The 12,985-nt window shown below is 29.4% G+C and overlaps 1 protein-coding gene across 1 annotated transcript in view; it reads left to right on the top strand.

The window, feature by feature from the left end:
* Positions 1 to 7,338, top strand: part of LOC107444320 (cell adhesion molecule Dscam1-like) — a 159,371-nt gene extending 152,033 nt beyond the window's left edge. The window contains exons 24-25 of the mRNA XM_071177538.1: positions 1,586 to 1,687; positions 5,892 to 7,338. Coding sequence (XP_071033639.1) covers positions 1,586 to 1,687; positions 5,892 to 5,920 — 131 coding nt within the window. The 3' untranslated portion in view covers positions 5,921 to 7,338. The remainder of the gene's footprint in view (positions 1 to 1,585; positions 1,688 to 5,891) is intronic.
* Positions 7,339 to 12,985: the final 5,647 nt, after the last annotated feature.

Consider the following 12,985-nt stretch of genomic DNA (forward strand, 5'->3'; position numbering starts at 1 on the left):
TAAATAGCACTGGGGTACAAAAAGTTGGTTTTTTTTTCTTCATATACTAGATTTTGCTTTTACGCTCGTATAAGGATTTCAAAACAGAAATTAGTTTTGCTCTAAGGCTTTAGATTTTTAAAAAAAACAAGAACAATTTTTTTAGTCTTTTTCGTATAAATGTATATGTTTAAAAATGTTATATGTAACAGATGTTTCGACATACTTTCAGGGGAGTTGGGATACATCAACGGAATTAAAATTGCATAGAAACCCATGCAAGGAAATGTCGTTGTACACGGCTAGAGGCGTATCCCCTGTATGACCAGTCCAGAAACCAATCGAGAAATAGCTCTAAATAGGGAAGCACATCAAGCTGAGTATGACGACATTTTCGGGAATGGGTCACCATGCAATTTTAGTACTGGTGATGTGCTCTAATTCACTTAGAAAACTGTCTCAAGATTTGTTCGACCCCCTGTTACATAAGGTTTTTAAACTTATGCATTTCATTACAAAAAAGACAAAAATGTTATTTAAAAAACTGTAAACTTTAAGAGAAAAATCGATTGCAGATTTAAAGTCAGTGACATGAAAATACCCAAGATCCGTTAAAAAAATCTTATTCAACAGAAGAAAAAAAATGTTCCTATGTCTAATCTGTGAAACAATTTTCACTAAAGACATTATTTCGTTTTTTTTCTTTGATATGTTCCCTAATAAATACTAACATTAAATGTACTGTTTGTAATAAGATTTGATATATATACAGTCCCTTTCCAAATTATTAGATGCACTATAAGATTCGATGCAAAATCTTAATTATCAGGCAACTTTATTGTTTTTACTCGACTGAAACCGGTTTGCACTTATTGTTCAAGTTCGTGTATCGTTTGGTTAACATTGTAATGCAATACGTTAGAAATAAAAACAAGCAGAAAGTATATGAAAAATCTCCTGAATAAAAACCCATTACATGTATGTTTAAATATAAAAGTATAGCATATAAACCAGTGCAAAACATGTAATTATAAAAACACTATAGTGCGTCTAATAATTTGGTCAATTATTATAATTTACTAATATAATACCTATAATACCTGATGTAATAAATATTCTATATTTATATAATATATCGCCTCATTTAACCAATTGATGCACGAACGTAAGCAAGGGTTAACGGTTTTACGGAAACCGGTTAACGGAACGTAAACCGGTTTTTGTCTCGCAAAAACGATAAAATGTATAGTATCTCCTGATAATTAAGCCTAACGGCAAGCATATCTATATCTANAAAGTGTAAATGCTAAAAGTTTGTTGCATATGGCATAATTCTTATAGAACGCACCACTGGAAAAAAAATTGGAACAGACAAGAAAAGTTAAAAACTACCTTTTTGGAATCGGTAACACATTATATATATATATATATCTTATTTTTCACAGTATAGTTTTAAAAAAACCATTAGAAATCAAGGGAGAAATTTCACCTCTGCGTAAAAAAATGTTTTTAACTGTTTTCTTTTAAAATTTAACTTTATATTTCATTAAAAAAATTAAATTTTTTTTTTTGAAGTTGGTGAAAAATGGATATTTTTCTTTTGCAGTTCATATCCCCCCAGAGCTGTTAGACGAGCTTCAAGCCACGTCCTCTCCATGGGATGATGGTGGCAGATCTTCTATGGTGGAGCCTGAAAGATACAATATAGGTTATATGAATTCTTTGTATTGTTTTTATATTTATAGTGTAGATGTAGATAATGTGAGTACAGCTGCATCAACTTTGCATGCTAACTGAGCTCTAAATGTTGGTACTTGACATTAATTAAAAACGAATTTTAATTTTTTAAAAAATGGACTAGTAGTTGTATCGCTTAAATCTTCAAATGCAAAGTTTTGAAATTTATAATTTTTTTATTTGCATTTATGTGCCTATTATACACTACAACACGATGTAAATACAAAAATTATGCAAAAAAATTAAAATGAAATATAAGAAAAACTGGTCAAAAAACGCATTTTTTAAAGCATCTCAATTATTCGTGCATTAAAATATGAACTGATTTGTTGTATCGCTTAAATCTTCAAATGCAAAATTTTGAAATTTTTATTTTTTTATTTGACTGTATGTGCGTATTTTACACTAAAACATGATGTAAATACAAAAAAAGTTAAAATGAAATGTGAGGAAAAAAATGGTAAAAAATGACGAAACAACGAATTTTTTAAAAAATCTCACTTATTCGTGCTTTAAAAAGTGAACTAATAGCTGTATCGCTTAAATCTTCAAATGCAAAAATTCAGAAATTTTTATTTTTTTTATTTGAATTTATGTGCGTATTACACACTAAAACATGATGTGAATACAAAAATTACGAAAAAAAATTTAGACGAAATATGAGATAAAATGGTCAAAAATGACGAAAAAACGCAATTATTAAAAAATCTCAATTATTCGTGCATTAAAAAATTAACTCATAGTTGTATCGCTTAAATCTTCAAATGCAAAATTTTGAAATTTTTATTTTTTTATTTGAATGTATGTGCGTATTATACACTAAAACATGATGTAAATGCAAAAAAAGTTAAAATGAAATGTGAGAAAAAAATGGTAAAAAATGACGAAACAACGAATTTTTTAAAAAATCTCACTTATTCGTGCTTTAAAAAGTGAACTAATAGCTCACGGTGCGCCTTAACTAAAATTAAATAAAATGCTCTTACACCTAGAAAACTAGAAGAGATTCTGAATTTACAATGTTCTTAGATAATAAAAATCTAAAAATTAAAATAATCTGTGGAGAGATTCTTAACAAAATCCACTTTGAAAATTTTTGCTCACGAAGTACGATATTTCAAAAATGTTAGCATCATTTTATGCTTATAAATAGAAGAAAAAATAACATATTTAAATTAAATATTCATAATAACCGTTTATATTACATTTTATAATTATTAGAAGTTTTTTAATTGTTAATTATAGTCGATGAACCACTATTTAAGAAAAAAATAATAAAAACTTACATCGACTTTTGCGACGTGACTTTAAAAATGGCAACTTCCACTCGTGTGTGTACACGAAGTAGAAAAGCAATTGAACCAGGATAAAAAACAAAACTTAATATCACAGCTCATTCTGTTGACGATTATTTTGATTTTAAGGAAATTCATTTTGTTTGTATAAAAGGCGATGAAGTAACGGATGCTCCTGCGCTTGGAGTTAACTGCAAAGATGTTCCTGCTTTTGTTCAGTATGTGAAAAATAAACGAGATGTACTGGATGTTCACTTAAAAATGGGTATTACTGGAGAAGGTGGATTTTTAAAAATATGTCTTTCTGTACAATCAAAGTAGTTGGACATCGAGTGCAGCGGTAAGCGTGCTAAGCATGATGAGGGGATAGCTGCAAGGAAATTTAAGGATTCTGGAGTTAAACGACTATTCATTCTAGCAGCCGTTCCGAATGCACAAGAAAATTATAAGAATGTAGATCAACTCATTTCAGCGAATATAAGCCCTTTCCAAGGCACAATTGCAACCGATTTGAAGTTAGCGAATATCTTAGCAGGTATAATGTCGCACAGCAGCGCATACCCATGCACTTATTGTTATGCCAAGAAACATGAGCTAAGCAGCTGTGGTGAATTGAGATGCCCTAAAAATGTTTCATCGTATTATACAAGTTGGCTGACTGAAGGAAAAGGTTCAAAAAACAAAGCGAAAGATTATTTCATTTGCATTCATCCTCCACTAATTGCAACTGTTGGAGGCAAAACATTCCTAGATATTATTCCACCGCCAGAATTACACCTTAAGCTTGGTGTTGTTAACACTGTTTTCACGCATATGTTGAAAGAGTGTGAAAATAAATCGCTGACCTAGGTAAAAGCTTGTCACGTTCAGCGTGAAATCAGACGAGGATGTTCTGGGTTTAAAGGAAATGCATGCAAAACACTTTTGGATAAAGAAGAACTTCTGCACCAGTTTAAAAATCTAGCAATACTGAAGTACGTTAAAGTATTTGACGACTTCAAAAAAGTGGTTTCTGCATGCTTCGGAAATAATCTTGACCAAAATTACAAAGCATGTATAGAAGCTTTCAAAAAGAGCTACATGGACTTAGGTGTCAGCGTTACACCAAAGGTTCATGCAGTTTTTTTTCACATTGAACAGTTCTGTGACAAAAACGGTGAAGGATTAGCATTTTTTGGGGAGCAGGCGATGGAGTCCGTACATTTTGATTTCTTAAAGTCTTCCTGGGAAATTAATAAGGTTGCTGCAAATCACCCGGATTATTCTAAACACCTTTCGAGCGCTGTTTGTAGATATAATGCTTCACATGTTTAAATTGATGTAATTATAATTAAATTATGTTACATTTTCATATTTTATCAGCAGTAAAATGTTTAAATAATAAAAGTTTAATAGAATTACAACTGAAAAATCCTTTTTTTCCTTTCTATTGATATAAAACAACGCCAGATTTTCCAAAATATCATACTTCGTGCGCAAAAATGTTCAAAGTGGATTTTTTTAAAAATCTCTCCACAGATTATTTTGATTTTTTGATTTTTATTATCTGTGAACATTGTAAATTCAGAATCTCTTCTAATTTTCTAGGTGTAAGAGAATTTTATTTAACTTTGGTTAAGGCGCACCGTGAGCTGTATCGCTTAAATCTTCAAATGCAAAAATTCAGAAATTTTTATTTTTTTTATTTGAATTTATCTGCGTATTATACACTAAAACATGATGTGAATACAAAAATTACGAAAAAAAATTTAGACGAAATATGAGATAAAATGGTCAAAAATGACGAAAAAACGCAATTATTAAAAAATCTCAATTATTCGTGCATTAAAAAATGAACTCATAGTTTTATCGCTTAAATCTTCAAATACAAAATTTCGAAATATTACGTGCGTACATGATGTGAATACAAAAATTATACAAAAAAATTAAAATAAAATATGAGAAAAACTGGTCAAAAATGACCGAAAACAGCGCATTTATTTAAAAATAACAATTATTCGCACACTATAATCTTCATAAGAACTTAACTTAGGGAATAGACTACGCATTAGATATAATATTAATACTTCGATATTTAACAGCAAATATCGAAACTTATTTAGCAAGAAAGGCCAAACCCTTGCTATGAGTTATTTTTATTTTAGCTGTTAAATATATAAAATAATAGTCTAGTACATAGTCTATTCCGCACACATACACATATAAAACATTAATGAAATTAAAAGTAATTTGTACAAACATATTATATATTTTTTCATATTCATTTAAAAAAGAATGAACATAAATTATTAATGAATATGTATTATAGAAATTCAGATTCATTTAGAAGGAAGGAAAATTATCAAAAATTATCTTTTTCTTTTTGAAAAAAGACAAAATTATCAATTTATTTACCACTGTATTTTTTTTTAATAATCATATAGCTTGTGTTCTATTTGACCGAGAAAAACAATTAAAAGAGTTTTATGAAGAGAAAAGTAAGATTTATTTTGTATAAAAAACACAAAAATTTTTAGTCAAAATTAACTACACATCTAGGCCACAGATCAAGTGCATAACCGGTTAGCGTTACGTTATGTACAGTGAGCCAAATCAAAAACGTCAGAAACCTTAATTTATGATCTAATGATCAGATTTGCGTTCAAATTTATAAACATCTTATAAAAAAACTCAAGGAGATAACTTTGTCAAATCAATCAATTCAAGGAGCTAACTTTGAATTGATTGATTTATTTATGCTGGCGATACATGAAGTTATGAAATAAAGCACATAAAGGATCGAAATACTCCGTTTCACACTTATATAGAATGTGTTTCGTTTAAAATTATTAGTAACCCTGCAATGTTTGAGTAATATTTATTTAATCTCTAATTTTCTAGGCAGGCGAAGTTCCAGGAAAAGTAGGTGAAGATTTTTAAGTAAAGAATCCAACAAAGAAAGGAAAAGTCTTACAGAGAAAAAAAACAGAGTTGACGATTAGGATGATATCCTCTGAGTGCTTTAGTAGTTAACAAGCACTCCGAGTTATTCCTGATCGAGTAATTTCTCCATGCAAGAGGAATTTCAATCAAAAGAGTTCGATCTACTTTCTCCATATTGTTTTAAAACCTTTTTATGCAATGTCTTTTTATTTGAAACGTATAAAATTAGAGATTCAAAAAAGAATCTGGATAGGAAAGACTTACTTGATAATGGAATAACTACATTGGTTGAAATTCGTTAAGATGATAAACGTCGACATGCTTCGAGCTCTCGAAAACAAGGCGCTCATTCTCATGATCTCGTGAATAAGAGCACCCAATCATTCGGGTCTTATCTATTTCACGTCTGGGAAAAAAAAGTGTTATTATAAAAAAAAACTTTTAGTAATTTTTTTTTGGTTTGTGATTTTCTAGGCAAAATTTTCAAAAATTAAATATTCAAAATTTTTAAAAACATTGCAATTTTGGTGGGATTTTTTTCACTCAAAACAATTTATAAGAAATCAGTGAATAAAAAACATACCTTAAACATAAGAGGTTACATTATTAAAAGGAGTTACTTTTGAATAATAAGGAAAGGAGCTTAAACCATTTTGTTTTTGATTTTTAAAAACTATTTTCTTCACAATAAAACTGTGTTCCAATTTTATAAACCGTATGGAACAGCTGTCTGCAAAAGAGCAGTTATGCATAACTGTTACCAGTTCACAATTGTTACATCAATAAAGTGTAAATGCTAAAAGTTTGTTGCATATGGCATAATTCTTATAGAACGCACCACTGGAAAAAAAATTGGAACAGACAAGAAAAGTTAAAAACTACCTTTTTGGAATCGGTAACACATTTTCTCATCTTCACACGTTAATGCAAAATTCACATTGTAACTGCCGATTTAAAAGTTTGTGGTTTCATTATTAATATTAGTATTAAACCCAACTGATCGTATGAGTAAGTTTCCCAACCAATCTTTATTTTGAGATTATCATATGACAGAAATCTGGAGCTAATTTATTTTTTACTTCGGATAAATTTTGACGACGGAATGATCATATCCTTATTCATTTAATATTATCATTCATTGATACTTTAGCATATGAAATATATATGACATTAGTATTCTGTTTTCTACCTATGAATATTTCCTAAATTTGAGATTGGTTAAGGTCATCAATTTTATATGACCTGAAAATAATATAGTTGAATTAACTATTATTTTTGCAAAAAAGAAGTATGTAGTGTATGAATTTCTTTTAGTATTATATAGTGCCTTAATAAATTGCATCTTTTGTTGCGTGTAGATTTTTTATCAAATAAAAAAGCAACATTATTACGTGAATGAAAAAAATGGCCATTTATGTGTTTAGAAAAAAAAGTATCTGCAAAAAGAAATTGTATGAAATGTATACAATAATTTTAATTTAACATTGACGTTTAAAATGTTTATATTTAGTGTATTTGTGTGATGTGTTGAGTTACTCAAATTATTTAATAAATTTCAAGTAAATTTAGAATCTGTGCTACATTTAAAATGAAATTGTATATGTTACCGTTAAAGTATGTAATCCGTTATTTTATAGAATACCTAGTTATTCCATGAAATAACTGATTGTGTCCGTTAAAGTGTAAAACTCTCTTGTATTTCACGGTTTAACTAGTTATTTCATAGAATAACGATCTGCAGCCCGTTAAAGTGCAAAATAATCTATATCATGATCACGACAAATTAGACCTTCCACCCCTACTGCATTTATGAACTATTCAACAAAAAATTTTTCGTTTTAGAAATAATGTTCTTTGTAATTCCAAATTTCATTTTAGTAATCCTTTTTGTAACAAATGATTTTCTGGTACGTTTCCATAAATACCATTTATACGCTGCATAAATTAGATAAATTGCTTCTTTTTCATTTTAATAGTCTATCATTAGTTTATTTATAGAATACCTAGTTATTTCATTTTAGATCAATTGTTCATTTTACACTTTAACTGTCTTTCATTAGTTAATTTATAGAATACCTAGTTATTTCATAGAATAACTAGTTAAAGTGTCAAATTAATAACATATTACACACTTTAACGGACTCGATCAGTTATTTCATGGAATAACTAGGTATTCTATGAAATAACTGCATTATATACTTTAACGGTAACATATATATCTACTTTATACCATAAAATTAAATTTTTTAATATCGAAAATATAGCTGTTCGAGTTTTTTTTTTATATTCTGCAGTAAATGTTTTTTGGCATAAAATACTTCTGATATTGCTTTCGAAAGTGTCAACCATTCTAATATCTATTTATCGGTAATATTTGTAATTGAATAAGGAACACATTGAGAATGGAATAATAATTTTTACGTGGTAAAATACAACTTTATTTTACGCGCTCAAACAAACAAAAACTCGAGAAACTAACAACAGCAGGTTAAACTCTCGAGTTTTTATATTATGGTTTGCCTAGATTTGCAGTGTTGATTTGTATTAAAATATGTAATTACATGTTATATTTTATTTTACATGTTATCTTTTTTTAAGTAAATTAATTGTGAAGGAAAATATTGTAGTTGCGCTTGTGTTTCTAATTTAACGTGGTTTTTTAATTAATGTGAATTTATCATAATATCCAAAACTCCTATACATTACTAAATAGAGTTATATTTTTAAAAAAAGTAACAAAACTGAAATTCACTTATATTTGGAGTTAAATTTTTAAAATTTTGTTTAGAAGTTTATTATGTTCAATAAATACACATAGTATTTTTAAGATACATTTGTTATTGCAGGTTAGTTTTCTGTTTGTGAATGCGTTTTAGTTGTAAAGCGGCAAGTTAGATGTGTTTTTAATTATAATAATTTTGTGTTATGTTCAACAGAAAGTTTAACAAGTTAATTTTTCATTTATATTTTAAAAATAGAGCTGAATTATTTTTTGACTCATTTAATATAAAATATTCAGATAATACATTTTCATACATTCCAGAAATTGCAAAAATTCATAAAATTCCGTATATTACAAATTCACTTATATCAGAAAACTTCATATGAAACGGAAGCTGTGATTTTTATATCTGTTATATTTCTTGTTCACATTTATGGTTGATGCATAAAGAATGTATAAATGTTGTAATTAATTTTCAAATTAAATGTTACTTATATTAATATATGCGGCAAAAGGAATACATAATATAAAACTGCAATAAAATAAAGTTTTCGTAAGTTATTTTTTGTTGTTGTTTCAAGCGGCAAGAACAAAACACAACTACAGTAATAAATACAAAGAACCATGTAGAGAATACCATAAAGAGAAGAAAAAAAACATAAAGAAGATGATATATAAGATGATATATATAGTTTAAAATCATCGCATTGCTTCAAGAGTAAGGCGCTTTTACTGTGGTTTCCTTGGCGACAGAACATCAAAAAACAATGCCAATAGATGAGATGATCAGAATCCATGACCCGTCCCAGATAACAGAGACAACAGATAGGACTTGAAATTAAGCGGAAAAAGTACAAGTGTTTCGGAAGATAGTTATGGTCGGTGGCGAGTCTGAATTCAGCCACCATTTTATGTCTGGACCATACTAAGAATAGAGATCATTTGTCTTACCATAACGTGTGAATTATTCTCACAGTAAAGTTCTTTTTGGACCTGTTTTTTCTTGAATTAATTGTTTTAATATTCCAAAAGATATAACTGAAGATATTTCACGAGTCAAGGTACTGTGTTTCGCTACTGAATTTTCTTCTAGCAATCTCGTTGCCTTGAATTCCACAATTCAACGAGATCCATTTTAACACAATGCCCTTCGTGCTGTCACTGTTTGATCACTGCCACTGTTTGAATCATTTTTGCACACATAGCGATAAAAAGTATAGAGAAAAAAAACAGATTTTAAAATACTTCATAAAATATTAACTTACAATTAAAAAAAATGACATTTTTCCTCGAAATAATTTTATTCAGAAGCAACTAAAATTGAAATGGGCATTGTTTAAGCATTAGCTGACATTTTACACAAAACACATTTTACACTATGGTGAAAACTACCAGAATATAGTAAAATTTATCGTGTTTCTGGCTGAATGGAAACACAAAAAAGTTCTATAATTTCTACTAAAGAGTTTTAAAAATGATTTAGTAAAATTAAAAATAAAGTATGGTTTTATAATTTGTATTAAAGTTTGGAAAATGACGTGAAGTTTGATAGTTTTATCATGATACTTTAGAGATTGGTATAAAAACTATTTATTCATTCATTCCATTAAATTAATTTTTCAGTTCTGCATTTTTTAGTGAAAGTTTGATAATTATCATCATCATCAATGGCTCGACAGCCTAGGGTGGGTCTTGGTCTTCTCAGGAAGTTTCTTTACAGGCTAACCTTTTTTTTGCTAATGTTTTCCAATTTTCAGTTTTTAAGACCAAAATGTCATTCTCTAGGCCATCTATCCATCTCCAATTCGGCCTGCCTCTTATTCATGTTCCAACTTGTCTGGCATTGAAAACACTTTTTGTGGTAGGGTCTTCGTTCATTCTGATAATAAAAACTATTATTTTGAAAACCAGATTTTCCGGTGAACCGTTACCATACCAACGGAACAGTTATCAAATGAATGGTTTCCAACATTTTAGTTTACCGTATATTTCACAAGAAATCTCATAACCGTACAGTTTGGGGATTTTACCATTTTACCTGGATTTTTTTTCTCCTTGCACAAACAACTTTTAAACTAGCATCTTGCATTATAATTGGGCCTATATTCATCAAACTTTTTCCTTTAACTGTTAATGTCTCAACAACTAGTTTTTTAATAAAAATGAAATTAAAGACAGTGTATCAATACACACGAGACAGTGACAAATTTTTTTTCTTCCTAATGGCAGGCACTGAGTTTTGAATCTACAGTGACAAATTAAAACAAAATCAAATATAACAATTCACTTCCTACAAATATTCTTGTTTTTATAACAGAAACATCACAAAGTTTGACGAAATTTTTTTAAATTATTTATTATTAAAAAGAGTACTCGAATTATGAAATGTTATTTTTAGAGAAGTAATTAATACTCTTTTGAATCTTCCATTTTGAACGTAGTGTTTTCCCAAAAATTAAATGAAACTTTATTGTAATTTATATTAAAAATGTTCTATTTCGATGTTTTATTGTAAATAATAGTTTCAAATTAAAAAGCATTTTGTATGTATTTTTTTATAAAAAACCATTTAATAAAATTCTATATGAAATGTAATTCAAATCAAAATCTGTAATAAAATGTATTGTTCGTATCAGTTCAGTTATTTGTATCAACATTTATTGTTGTAATAAAATTAATTATTTGCACTCTTTAATTTCTTTTTTTTTCTGCAAATAATTGTAGAAAATGGTAGGATAAGGTACGATACTTTTATTTACATCGCACAAGAGCTGCATGATGGGCTATTGGCGATGGTCTGGAAACTCCTCTGAGGATAATACGGAGACAACATACATACGCCATACCCCGTTTTACAGGGAGGGCACATTCACATACCAGCCCTGCACATTTAGTTTTCGTGGTTTTGTGTCGTAGTAGTTGCAGATCGTAGTTTTGACCTGAAACAGAGCTCGATCATTCTTCTATCCAGTACCCTCAGAGGTATTGATTTGTTATGTGAACTTAAAGGACTTCGAGACCCTGACATATTTAGTGTGCACCAGTCACCATTTTGTACACCGGGAGTTTTCGTCTGGCAAGGATTGCACTCACGGTCTCTCGGGCATGAGCCCAACGCCCTACCAGCCAGGCTATCTCAGCCCCCCAAAAATTGTAGGAAGGAAACATAGGCATTTTCCTATGATTCAAAAATTTTTTGGTGAAACAAAATATTGTCTCTGAAATTAACACAGAAATATTTTTTTTCTTTCAATTCCCGCCTGGAAAATGACCTTTCGTCATACAGGAACTCTAGTGGCCACTTTTTCAGGGGCACCATTTTCGGCGGGGGAACGTCGCTTCCACGGTACGGACAGATAGTACAGAGAATGAAAGAACATCCATGCTTTTCCCGGGATTCGAACCTAGAACCTTACTGATGCAAGACCACTTTTTGCATGGAATTATCTTTGGATAAACGAATTTATAATTGAGTGTAAAAAGTTTTCATTTCGCTTACAAAATTCTCGAGATATGGCAAAATACGCAAAAAGTAAAACTACATTAAGGGGTCCCAACTTTCAAACGCTCTCCTGACCAAATTATTGGGACCCTATTTTCCAGATTCCGGCTACCCCCTATATTTTGGGAGTCTGAAATCCGAATTCGCCGAAACAAGGGCATGTTTATTCAGAGAAAGCACGCTTTTGTGTCTGATTTCGTAACTTAAAATATTGTCCTCGTTCTTAATTAGCATATTTGAAGTCACAACTTTGAGCTACTAAGATAGAGCCCTAGAATGTGAAAATCTGATCATTATATCAAAAGTTATTCTGGGTGGTCCGGTGTTTTTTGGCTTTTTGCTCACTGTACACTTCTATATGCAATTAAATTATCACAATGTAAAACAGTAGTAAAAATTTGTAAAAAGAGGGTTTTTAAGGTGCAAACGTAGCTTTCAAATTTTCTCTTTCATTACCGCATTTCATTTACAGAATTTCCCCAAGAGGCAATAATATTTTATAAATTATATTACTTTTCACATATATTAACTTTCAATTAAAACGCTGAATGCCAAGCTAATTTGACATGGCTTGCCCGTCTGGCCAAACAGCAAATAACTACAAATTAAATTTGCAAATATTAACAGAATTTGCCAGTTTTTTTAAAAGGTTTAGCATGACCTATCTGAAAAAAGTGGTGAATTACATAAGCCTGCTAATTATTTAGAAATAGTGGTGGAAAAAAATTTACTAAATTGAATTTAAAAAACTAAGAATCACAATTAATAGACTACCACTTGAAAATATTTATTCACTGTCCGGAGCAAGTTGTCATCTCTGTGTATATA

The sequence above is a fragment of the Parasteatoda tepidariorum genome, chromosome 1 (assembly GCF_043381705.1).
Source record: "Parasteatoda tepidariorum isolate YZ-2023 chromosome 1, CAS_Ptep_4.0, whole genome shotgun sequence".
NCBI lineage: Eukaryota > Metazoa > Arthropoda > Arachnida > Araneae > Theridiidae > Parasteatoda > Parasteatoda tepidariorum.